The 12,921-nt window shown below is 36.4% G+C and overlaps 1 protein-coding gene and 1 non-coding gene across 3 annotated transcripts; both read left to right on the forward strand.

Annotated features, from left to right (window-relative positions):
• Window positions 1-7,219: 7,219 nt before the first annotated feature.
• Window positions 7,220-8,328, forward strand: LOC111901768 (uncharacterized). 2 transcript variants are annotated; one of them, XM_023897643.3, is made up of 3 exons: window positions 7,220-7,550; window positions 7,952-8,010; window positions 8,095-8,328. In XM_023897643.3, exons 1-3 carry the CDS (start codon window positions 7,305-7,307, stop codon window positions 8,096-8,098), a joined length of 309 nt encoding a protein of 102 aa, XP_023753411.1. In that variant the 5' UTR covers window positions 7,220-7,304; the 3' UTR covers window positions 8,099-8,328. The 2 variants fall into 2 exon arrangements, with proteins under 2 accessions (XP_023753411.1, XP_023753410.1); XM_023897642.3 differs by having other exon boundaries at window positions 7,221-7,536.
• A 1,809-nt stretch (window positions 8,329-10,137) lies between these two features.
• Window positions 10,138-10,244, forward strand: LOC111901811 (small nucleolar RNA R71). Its single transcript, XR_002853608.1, has one exon. It is a non-coding gene; the product is annotated as a small nucleolar RNA R71 (small nucleolar RNA).
• The last annotated feature ends 2,677 nt before the right edge of the window (window positions 10,245-12,921 follow it).

Here is a 12,921-nt window from a genome sequence, read left to right on the forward strand (position 1 = left end):
TAAACTCTTTAATTTTTAGAAGAACACAGACCTAAAAAGGTTTGCACGTCCTCTTCTTGGCATAGATGAAATATAACATCCCCAAAATATGATAAAAATTTTCAATTTTAAAAAAATTACAAGTATGAAAATTGTTCCAAAACCATCATAATGTATAAAAATCACATCATCAGAGTATAACATCAAAATGCAGAAATAATGGAAGAGAATGTTGTGCCATCACACTGAGCCATTCCCCTTAGTACCGGAAGTAACTGAAACCATAAACACAATCTGTAAGCAAACGCTTAGTAAGTTTCCCACAAAGTACCACATACCAATATACAAATTAATGCTATGGGTCAAACCATAGTCTTACGTATAATTCTTGCCGAGGGCCAGATCCCGGTCTTCCATACAATTGCTAGGGGACAAATCTTGGTCTTTCATGCAACTGCTAAGGGCCAAATCCTGGTCTTTCATACAGGTGTCAGGGGCCAAACCCTGGTCTTTCATACACATATCACACAAGTAATCGGTATCCTATAAAATAAATAATGGGTCAACCTTGGTGCATTCGACCCATTGATATAGTGAGAAAACTCACCTCAGTCTGTTGTTAGCAACAAGATGCTCAACTGCTAAACAGGAAGATCCCACACTACACAATAAATTATCCCTAATCAGAATTAGATCACAATCCCAAATCATGGGCCTAAGCCCTAAGTCCAAACTCCTAAAATAAGGGCTTAAATGCTTTCTCCCTTTGATGGGCCAAACCATTCCTGGCCCACATGCAATAATGGGCTCCAAGGCCCAAAAGGCCCAACTACAACACTTAAGGCCCATTAGCAAATTCAAAGGCTCACCTACTCTAAACATATAAAGGCCCAAAACCAAATAAGGCTCAATAACCCAAAAGCCCAACACAAGTCCAAAAGCTCACTTGGAGCGTACGCACGATGTAACCCTAGTACGCTTAGCATACTTGACGCGCCATGCAGTACGTGTTGCGTACACCTTGGTACGCTCAACTTACTATGATGCTGAGCACCTTCAACCATTTGTGCTTAATCCATGCAGTCACTTAATCTCACTTCCAAATCTCGGTCAATAAGAGGGTCCTAGGGGATAAAGTTGGCAACTTTATGCCTTAGCACGTCTTATGGGAGTCCAACATCCATTTTTGTTCATCAAAGCTCATTTAAAGGACCTAGATTCATGCATGGATTCATATCAACCACCAAGATAACATTTTTATGCTTCTAACATGCCAAAGGGACTAAGATCTGGCCTTTCTAGCTTCTGGAGTTGCCCAAACTCACAAAAGAGAATCCATGGACCAAAAATGAGCTTATAAACAAATCCTAAATCTAACTATCAACATGAATAACAAGGTATGAGCTTTTGCCTTCAAAAGCTTCCTAAGATGATGTAGATTTAGGATCTAGAAGCTCAGCCACGTCCAAGGCTTGCTCACCAACTTCTTTTTCTTGCAAACACACCAAAAAGGCAACTGAAGACACTTTCAAGCTCAAAGATCACTCTCAAAGGAAACTAGGGTTTAGGGATGTTCAAAGGAAGTGGAGGCTGATAAGAGTGAGGGTCCAAATGTCATAAGTGTGCTTAAATAGGGCGCATGCCCAAAAATTAGGGTTGTAGCAATTGGTTACGCACGCCCCACATACGTGGCTCATTGTCCCGACTCTGAATGCCCATGTACGCTAAGCGTACATAGACGTACGCCCACCGTACGAAGGGACCGCTTTCGCAATAAAATTATTATCCCAAGGACTAAAAGGTAAAATACCTGAATCCGAGTGTTACATGAAACTAGAGTCTTCTAACATCTTCAAACATCTTCTAGTTAAGAGTAACAAGTAGATTAAAAACTATCATTCAATGAGAAGACCATAAAAATGAATGATTGAGTCCATTTCACAAGATCGAAAAAGGAAACCAAAGGGGATGTAATAACTTAGTTAGACCTTAGTGACCTTAGTGATGTAAACAAGGATGAATCTATGTAGGAGTCGGGGTAGCCCGTACTACCCCTAAATTTAGTCAAGGATACATAGTTCTCAAATTTCGATTATGATTACGACATTCCTCTTCATAGTTCGAATTTTGAGAACGTAGCACATAAAAAATTATAGCAGAAGATTGATAAAGTATCAAATCTTTATGTCAGACATTATGCATCGTGTCCCATACGCTTCGGGTATAGGATCGATTGCAAATGCTATAATATTTTACCATTCTAAAATTTTCCAAATGTCTAGCGCATTTAGAGGGAAAAGGACAAGAATCGGTTTTGACTAAGATAATTAAACAACTATCAAAGGACAATCCAAAGTTCGCCAAGGATTGGTCTCTTGTGAGTAGTTGGAAGTATAGTATTGGATGGACCATATCGACATTATTATGAATAGAAAAGATTCTATTATGAATAAGTTGTCATATGGAAAATATGGAAACGTGTCCATATTGGGAATTGAATATTGAAAATCTATGTCTAAGATTAGAAATTTTATGCAAAAGGATGTTCAAAGGAATGTACTTTGAGTGAGAGACATCATATCTAAGGAATTGTATTGTAACAATCTCCGATAGAGAACTTTGGCAATAGTCATTGTGACTTTTGTGCTATGACATTAAAAAAGGATCATTGCATAAAATGTTAGAATCTAGCATATTCCATAAGTGGCAAGAATTTGATATTCTTTCACTTGTGAAAAGGATTGGGAGTTGTGAAATGAGTATGATTGGAAATGTGTTCATTTGATCTATTTCACAAAGTAAGAACCATAGGTAAACATTGTGTGCATGCTAAGAGCATGGGACAAGTGTTGTAATAATTCAAGTGAAAAGTTGATTACCCGAAACAACAAATAATGAGTAATCGATATGGTGATAAATAAAAGGTGTTTTATTTATGCTCAAAGGTTTGAGGCCATATGGGATTAGTATTATTCTTGTGTTTCACTTTGCATGTTTTGACTTCCTGAACAATTTAATTGGTTTAGAACAGTCAAATTATTCGAACAGGCCACAGTCGTTCATATGTTGGAAGTAGGTATGAATAAAGACTGTCGTGAATTGGTGTGTGAATTGTCTAAAGAGTATTAGACATAATCAAATGTTTGCTACAACGTTCATGAGTGCTTATGAATATGATTTGAGCATTGGATTAAACCCACGCTCACTTGGATCACTCCATGAATTGTATCATGAGTGATTGGTGAGACGATAACATCTTATATTCTTGCAACCGAGATGTGTGAGTTGTATCTTGCAAATTGGTTGCACATTGATAATATGTAAACGCACCAGTAACTTGGTGTTATAAAAAATATTGTTGTGTGTGATTCGGTGAGTGAGTGCAAGCGAGCATTGAATCAAAGTTTATCCGTTCCTTTTATCCAAAGTAGGATCAAAGCGATATCTTTGGGCCCCTCGATGATTTAGTGATAACGAATGTAAATGCTCGGCCGGGCTAGGGCTAATTTGATTTGTTCAATTAGTCAGTCGTCATAAATCGGAAGTCGAGAAATAGTACAGAGAGAATGATTAGAAATCATGTCTTACGATATCTAGAATGGAGGAATATATGATCCCTTATCTAAAGGACACGCCTATCTGATAGGATCAGAGTTGACAGCGGCTTTGGAAAGCTACGATTGCAGATCAGGATCTGAAGTCATACGCATAATAGTTATTAGACTTATCCAAGTGGGAGACTATTGGATTAGTGTCTAAGTCCATAACTATTTTGGTATGGACTATTGGATTAGTGTCAGGATCTGAAGTCATACGCATAATAGTTATTAGACTTATCCAAGTGGGAGACTATTGGATTAGTGTCTAAGTCCATAACTATTTTGGTATGGACTTGACCCGATGGTGCATGGTCCTTTTGGGTTGCCTTCACCAAAGCAACTTGATAGGATGAATTATGGAGAGAAAGGATTAAATATGATTTATTAATATATTATGGGAATAATATATTAAAGGAGAAACCATATTGTTTAATTAATATTAGTCAAGAATTAATAAGAATTAAGTTTGTGACTAATAGAGATTAATTAAACTTAAGGGACTGGAATTGTAATTATAAGATAATTGCAATTGGGTTGTGGATTGCCTTATATTATAAGGTTGGACGAACTCTATGGGGAAACCCATTGGAAATTGTCCAAGGCCTTTAAGGAAAGGAGTCCATGGGTTGCTTAGGGCTTAAGCATCCAAATTAGGGTTTCCTTGTTAGATAACCCTAATAGCCTCACTATATATAGAACCCTTATGCCCCAAAAACATGGTGAACTTGTTCTCTAGGGTTTCCACACGTTTTGGGCAGCCTCCTTCTCTCCCCCTCTTCATCCTCTTGCTCTTGGTGTTTGTGAACCATTAGAGGAGTGACATTTGTGACTCTAAGCTTTCTAAAGTCAATACAAGAAGGATTTGAGATTGTTATTTCTACATAACAATCAAGGTATGATCTAAACCCTAATTATATGTTATATTGATTATCATATTCTAGATCTAGGGTTTATAGTCTTGGATGACTTGCATGTACAATAGAGAAACCTAGATCCAAGCATTAGGGTTTGCATGAGCACATAGGATGTTCTTATAGCCAAAACCCATCAGTAACATCCAACTTTCATGTATTATTCCACGACATCAATCTTGGTTTTAGTATCAATGTCCTTAAATTATGATTGACCACGACGCGGTGGTTGAGACCACTGCGATGCTACCACACCACTTAAGGGGCGACACAGTCAGGTGTTGGTTGTAGCACATTAACGGTTGGGTTCAAAACCATAGGTCTCAGGCCTTGACTCCTATTTAAGGGATGTGATGGCCATGGTTCTCTCCACCCTCAACCTCTATTACCTCTAGGTAAACCCTATCCCCTACTCCATAGTTCTTGAGATTTTGGTGGTTTTGACCTTAATTTGTCCATTTTAGTGAAGAAGTGAGTGAAGAAAGAGTTTGTAGTTGCATTAAAGTTGGGTTCACTGATTCAACATTTCTTCCTTGTTTCTGAGCTCTTGGAGGTATAAAGTTTCTACCTTTGAATCGTTTTTAGTTAGATATAGTTATATACTATTTTAGGTCCCTTTTTGTCCATTTCATTGAGGTCCTTGGAGTTTAGGGGACTCTAAGACATTTCACTTTATTAAATCATCTTCAAGACTTGTTTCATGGAAGAAAAATGTCTATGTGTGCTTCTTCTTCAAGCCATGCATGAGTTTTGTTCCTAATTTTAGCCAAGGTTTAGGATTTTGGTTTATGGAGTGAAGGAGACGGATAAAGTTATATAGTAAACCGATCTAAATCTAAACTCTAGGACCATTGACTTTCGGGCTAAGAGCTTAATGAAATAAGTTATTATGAACGTTCAACATGGCGCGGTGAATGGCTAGTTGCAGTGAATACATGTGGCCCGGTCGCAACTACCTTGTCTTTTATTGACTGTGACGCAGTCAAGGAGTAGGTCGCGACATGGTGGTCGGTGATGGTTGGCCGTTGTCCATTGACTTTTAGACCAATTTGACTTATGGTCAAACTTTTGGGTTTGGGGTTATAGATTGGGGATTGACCTTTGATTTAAAATATTTAGGTGGTTTGTAGTATCGACCTTCACTTTTCTTGCGAGCTGTGGTGATTATCTGATTTTATAGGAGGTGCGTCTCTCACTATATTGTGTAGGACATGTAGTGTCCAAATATTTTTGTTATTATTTGTGAATTTCATGAAAGACTATTGGGGGACCATATCATATTGTATGAAAGACTATTGGGGGGGGGGGGGGGATACCGGGAAGGACTGCAAGGGGATTGTAGCAACATAAGTGATTGTAAGACTACGTGTGGACCGTAGCATTCACATGGTTTGAAATACACCCTTAGGACGGGGCCCATGTTATTATTATTATTATTATTATGTATGTGGTATGTTGGAAAATTCACTAAACTTTGTGTTTATGGTTTAAGTTTTAAATGTTTTAGGTACTTCTGGTAGCAAAGTGAAGGCCCGACTTGATTGCATCTCATCCACTAGAGATTTCTGTACTATCTATGTTTATGATTTTACTATGATATTTGGTTTTTGAAATAAAATTAGAGGGTTAAGAGCATGGTTCTAAAAGACATGTGTCGTGGCGAGGCGGTAAAACCAAACCTCAAGTTTTACGAGTCATGATATTTTTCAAAGTGTGATAAGACGATGATTTTGCATTAATTTATAATTATATTACCACGTAAATATAGATTTATATCAAATATAACTAGTTTTTAGAAGTGTTATATCAACAACTAATAATAAAAATGTTAACAAAAAAAATTCACAAGGTGTATGCCCAGTATAAAAATGTATAACAAAAACTTAAAAAACATGTCTCAAACGAAAAAACTCGTGTCATAACACGTCATGACACGCCATATCACATATTGTCATACGCCACGCCTAACAATAATGTCATGAAGCCTTTCCTAACCGCGAAGTCGCGCCATGCCTTAACGCGCGCCATGACACATCTTTTAAAACACTAGTCGAGAATTAACACCTTAGGATGTGTCTTGACAAGAATACTGCCTATTAGGCATCTCAAACACCATGCCCAATAAATGCATGACAAAATGAAAAGGAAATTGAACACCTTGCTGTTTCTCTATTCTCCTTGGCAAAGTGGTACACCACACCACTTGTTTTGCAAAGAAGTGGCAAAGATGAAATGGAAATGTCATAATTTTTTTTTGATACCACACCCTTTGATCTAAACGTTATAATATATGTAGATTAACTTTAGGTTTAATAAATTTTTTTTTTTTTAATTTGGAAAAAATAATAAACAATAGAAATTGAATTCCATGACAAAAGTTGATACAACTATTTTATCTTGGGATGAGCTTACAAGATCTTTTCGACCAAAAAAATATCTCAACACAATTCAAATTAAATACTTTAATTGTTTTTCTTTAAAAATAACAATGACCCTCAGATATTTTTGCTGCTGTTTTTCTTCACGCCCTCTTGAGCACGAAAGTGTGTTGCAACCGCTCCAATGTCGACTTCGCTATACGCCTATACCTTCTATCATGACACGTGTACACATCCATCGGGCGCGTTTATATGCTGCAAATTCTTTAGCGCGTGGGACTATGCGATTAGCATAGCGTAACGTGGACAAAAAAGGGTATGATAAAGTGAAACCGCCCTTATAAAAAGCGGATCCGCCATATCTCTCCAACCCAAAATAATCGTTCGCCGGAAATATTTTCCGACGGTTGCCGGAATTCGTGGATCTAAACTTTGTAATGGAAGCCAAAAGAGCTTACATCGATCATCGATGGACGAACGAGAGGCACCTTGATTTCCTGAAATCTGTAGAAGCTTCGTTCGTTAGAACAATGCTGGAGAACAGCGACGATCGCGTTTTTCTTCCGATGGATCGGTACTTGCCGGATAGTTGCGAATCGACGTTAGACTCGAAGCGGATGACGACGGCGCCGACTGGTGCGAAGAGAAGAAAAAGGCATTTTCCGGCAGGTATGTTTGATAATGTAAGAGAAATGCATCACCATTGATAAAATTCTAGGTTAACAATATGAATCGTAACAGAAAACAAGTATAGATTTCTCATGATCTTAACAGATTTATCAAAAATATTATAGAATTTGTTAGATCGTGGAATTTCCAGTTGACTGAAGTTGATGCAGTTATAAATTTTTTAATTATAATTTGTACATGTGACTGTTAATTATTAAACAACCTTTGTTAATTACTAAAAAAAATCATCACCAGTTGAAATGAATTTTTTAATTATAATATGTATAAGATTATTGTACATGATTATCAAGAAAAATAAAAGAAAGTATGATTTTAGATATTTTGAGGCCTCTATATTTTATTTGTTTTATTTTCTCTTTTCCACAATTAATTAATGTTATGTTAATTTAATCAGTTGAAAAAAGAGTCAGAAGATTACGCCTTCAATTTTCCTCTCCGCATGAAGAGGATCAGGTATTATTATTATTATTATTATTATTATTATTATTAAAAATGGATGCTAATTAATATCTATAATTATATGAAAAAAAATTACAGGTAGTTCCAGAGATCAAATATATAAAAACGGAAGATGATGACAACAAGTGGACAAGTTCTTGATAGTTTTGTTTTAGCTTATAACAAATAGGTCGGTTTTTGATTGGTGTTAGGGATATTATTAATTTATTGGTTAATTATATTAAAAACCTTTGATTAATATTATTTAGATATTTACATTCTTTTTAAGATATTTTAGTACAGCTAACTTCTAAATTGTTTGGTTTGCAGTTATATTCTTTTTCATGTTCTAAATATCTAATTTATGACTTCTTCCAACTTGTAGTAATAATTTCTTGGTGGCAACCTAAATATATAAAATATTTTAATTATAAGTACCCATTAAATATACTATTATTCAAGAGATAATTCAATTCAATTAAACAATAAAAGTGGACCCATCACCGCAATTCTTAATATCTATGATATATTATTGTCAATACGTTGAGGAAGTCCATCGATTCTATCTCTTTCAACCGATATGGCATGTAGGTGTTATATAGTATTTTCTTTTTTATTTTATTTCGATCCACAACATATATATATATATATATATATATATATATATATATATATATATATATATATATATATATATATATATATATATATATATATATATAATAAGTAAAAAAATTAAAAAACCCACTCACCTCCCAAACAATACCATCCACCACCACTACCCGTCACTACCACCCACCACCACCACCAATCACCACCACCCCCACCCACGAAAACCACCATTCGCCACCGCCAACCATGATCACCATCCACCACCACCATTACCACTACCACCCATCACCACCACCATCACCCACAAAACAACCACCCACCCGCCACCACCATCCACCACCGCCGACCACCATTACCCATCACCACCACTCGCCACCATCACACCCACCCACCACCATTACCACCCTACCACCCACCCACATCCACCACCCATCACTACCACCCACCATTACTACCAACCACCACCCACCACCTACAACCACCACCCGCCTCCACCACCCACTACCAACCACCACCGACCACCATCACCCCCACCTACCGCCCACCACAACCATCACCCACCGCCCACCGCCACCATCCATCACCACCACCCGCCACCACCACCGACCATCACCAACCGCCACCATCACCTCCATCCACCACCCACCCACCTCTATCACCTGTCATTACCACCCACCCACTACCTACCATTATGATCACTACCTGTCACTACCACTAACCACCACCCATCACCACCACTCGCCATCACCACCACTCGTCACCACCACCCGCCTCCACAACCCATCACTACCCACCACAATCACCGTTCAGCATCACTTACCACCACCACCCACCACCATGACTTCCACCCACCACCCATCTACACCATCCACTTCCACTATCCGCCTCCACCACCAACCTCCACCACTCACCACCATCACCATTCATCACCACCGACCACCACCCGCCACCATCACCTCCACCCACCAAAGCAACCATATATCATCACCACTTTCACCACCACCACCTATCACCATCACCCGTCTTCACCACTGCTCGCCACTACCACCTGCCATCCACTATAATCACCACCTTAAATGTCACCCCCACCACCATTGATTATGTGTATATAATCACATGTGATTATGTGTATTTAATCATATATGATTTATATGGACATCATTTTTTGTCCATATAAATCATGTGATTAGATACATATAATCACATATGATTAGATATATTTAATCAAATGTGATTAGATATATTTAATCAAATGTGATTATATGTATCCAATCACATATAATTTATATGAACAATATTCATTTTTGAGTTTTCGTTTCAATAATTTTTCTCATTTTGAGTTTTCGTTCCAATTCCCCTAACTCCGACGTTACGAGGGTAGTGGTACTCCCGTGAATGCTTTGAAAATTCTTCGATTAGTTTTTTAATTTTGGTGGGATTCTTCTTTGTTAAAGGTCCTTGAGAATCAAGGAGTTGCCTTGTCGTTACGTTCACCCCATCGTAAAGATCAAGACTTCTTGTTGCTCGTTTAGATCATTTTGGGGACAATTCCTTATTAACCCCTTATATCGCTCCCATGCCTCATCCAAAGACTCTCCCACTTGTTGCTCAAAATTGGCTATGGCTTTCTTAAGTTTAGCAACCTTGCATGGTGGGAAAAATTGTTGGAGAATTCTTCACACATCTGCACCCAAGTGGTGATTTTGCCTTCATCCAATCTTTTGTTGCTCCTTTGAAGGTAACCGGAACCACTCTCAAAAACATCATTTCTCATGGTACATTCAGAATATGAAGTAATCAGTTATTTCATTGACTTCATCGAGGTGTTTGTATGCATCTTCATGATCTTTTCCGGAAAATAGAATATCATTTAGCGCGGAAAGGATGTGTCCCTTTAACTCGAAGGTAGCAGTAGTGGGAATTGCGGGTTACACAAGTCTTGGACCGGTGTCCTTACGTATTCTTTTCTTGTATGCCTCCATAGTCATGTCAGCAATGTTCGCCATTTTGTTTTTGGGCTCGCTTCCGGGTTCGCTACTTTTGTATGTTTCTGTTTTGGGGTCGTAACCGACTTCCTATTTGTTAGGAGTTCTCTCGAAGCTCTCAAATGTGCTTTCGTTTTTTTGGGATGTTGCTTGATCCTCCTACGTTCTTGTCATTCTTTTTATGAAAAGTTGGCTCTGGATCTTCAAGTGGTGATGTCAATGGTGTGTTTGATCCGCGGGTCATATACTACTAAAACAAAAACAAAAACAAAACCATAAAAATAAACTAAAACTAAATAAAAAGACCTACTTAATGATTACCATGTCGTGGTAATAGGTGTCACCTCGTGGTATAGCTAGGGTTGTTCATTATTTGGATAAAACCGAATTGTTCAATTGGACAATTTGGATTGGACTATTTGGTTCGGATATTCGGATTTTTGGATTGGTTTTCAACAAAACCGAATTATTATTTTGGATTTCGGATTGGTTTTGGTTTATAAAATAAGAACCGAATAGTCCAAAAAAACCGAATAAACATTTATTATTTATTTATTTTAATATATATATATATATATATATATATATATATATATATATATATATATTAATTTGTAATTTATTCTTTAAAATTGGTTCAAAATGTTTCACCTGATAAAAAAAATATTAATATGCATTTTCTCTCAAAAATTTTATATCTATAAAATATTTAACTATAACATACCTTCTTAGTAGTTGTTTATAAATTTCAATATCACAACCAAATAATTTGTTTCACTTCTTATGTAAAATTGGGTAATATTATAATTATATATCGTTTTAAAATTTTTCGTTTTTTGAAAACCGAATTATAAAAACCGATCCAACCGAATTGTAATTGGATCGGATCGGATCGGATTTGAATTTAGTTTGGACTATTCGGATCCATGTTTTGAAAACCGAAATCAATTTAGATTCACTTGATTGGATCGGATCAAACCGATCCATCCAAACGAACACCCCTAGGTATAGCAGATAAACTAAAACAGAAAGCAAAAACGAAATAAAATCTGAGATATCAGATCTCACATTGTGAGTTCGGTATTTCAGAAAAATTAACTAGTGCTAACAAAATAACTTTTTGCAGGTTTTACCCCACAAAAATGATCGATTAACCTAAAACAATTAAATTAAAAACTGAACTAGTTGTTCCCCAGCAACGACGCCAATAATTTGATGCGTAAAATTATACCTACTAGTTTTAACCAACTAATTAACTAACTATTACGTCTAAGGCAGTGGACCTAATCGGAAATAGTATAACACACATAGTCGCATATCGAACACAACGAACAGATTTAGTATACTAAGGTAACTACTAAAAGTTAATCTAAAAGCAAGAAATAATTAAGAGAGTTTTTATCTAATTTTTCAAGTCCAGAAAAACTTAAGCACTCAAATAAAAACGGTTTTACCCAATATATTAAAAACACTTTCGTTTAGTTTCGATTCCACCTTTTTCCTATGGTTAGTTACTATTTATGGATTAATAAAGTTGATTACCAATTATTATGTAATTAGCAATTTTGGTCCAATATACTAATATTTTCACCAATTCATGTTCTACTATGTATGGTCATACACAAGCAAACACATAATTAGTTATTAATTATAATTGAGATATGTAAGAATTATCTAAGGCAATTAAGCAAAAACAATTTTGGCTACAATTATGTTCTTCAACACAGCTAAGTTTGTTACTTTTATTACTTGATCTAGATGCGGTCACTCCTAGCTCTAGCAATTTAATAGTCACTAAATTACTAGGTAAACAAGTTCATGTAATTTAATGGTCACTAATCTACATTAAACTTCAATTTAAGCAACAAAGTTACAAACTTTAACATGATAGGTAATGATAATCAAACACAAGCATAAATCCAACTTTATAAAATCCAAGAGAATAATAAAATAAACCATAGTTCTAAGGTTTCATCTAGCTAAACGAAAGTAAACTAATTTAGCTACTCATAACTAAAATCAATCAAACAAATTCATAATGCAAACTGAGTGTAATGATTTAATCTTCAAATTCTCGATCTTCAAGTGATCTCTCCTTCCAAAGATGTTTGTCATAGGTTTCTGACCTCCAGTATCTCAGAATATCCCCCCTCCAAAATCTCTCTTAATCAATAATGCAAAGGAGTGTTTATAATTTTCCAAAATACACGGCTCATGTCTTGAGCTCGGTAGATATCCGTATCGTGCAAGGATTCTGCCTTCCGCGTACTAATCTTTTAGAAGTTCCCTCCTTACGCTGTGAGAATTAATGTCTCACATGGTGTGCTTG

The sequence above is a fragment of the Lactuca sativa genome, chromosome 9 (assembly GCF_002870075.4).
Source record: "Lactuca sativa cultivar Salinas chromosome 9, Lsat_Salinas_v11, whole genome shotgun sequence".
Lineage (NCBI taxonomy): Eukaryota > Viridiplantae > Streptophyta > Magnoliopsida > Asterales > Asteraceae > Lactuca > Lactuca sativa.

What these genes read in the sequence shown, in the direction of transcription:
- LOC111901768 (XM_023897642.3), top strand. Translation starts at nt 7,305, where the DNA reads ATGGAAGCCAAAAGAGCTTACATCGATCATCGATGGACGAACGAGAGG. An exon ending in AAAAAGGCATTTTCCGGCAG is followed by an intron (nt 7,537 to 7,951) that starts GTATGTTTGATA and finishes TAATTTAATCAG; the next exon opens with TTGAAAAAAGAGTCAGAAGA. An exon ending in CTCCGCATGAAGAGGATCAG is followed by an intron (nt 8,011 to 8,094) that starts GTATTATTATTA and finishes AAAAAATTACAG; the next exon opens with GTAGTTCCAGAGATCAAATA.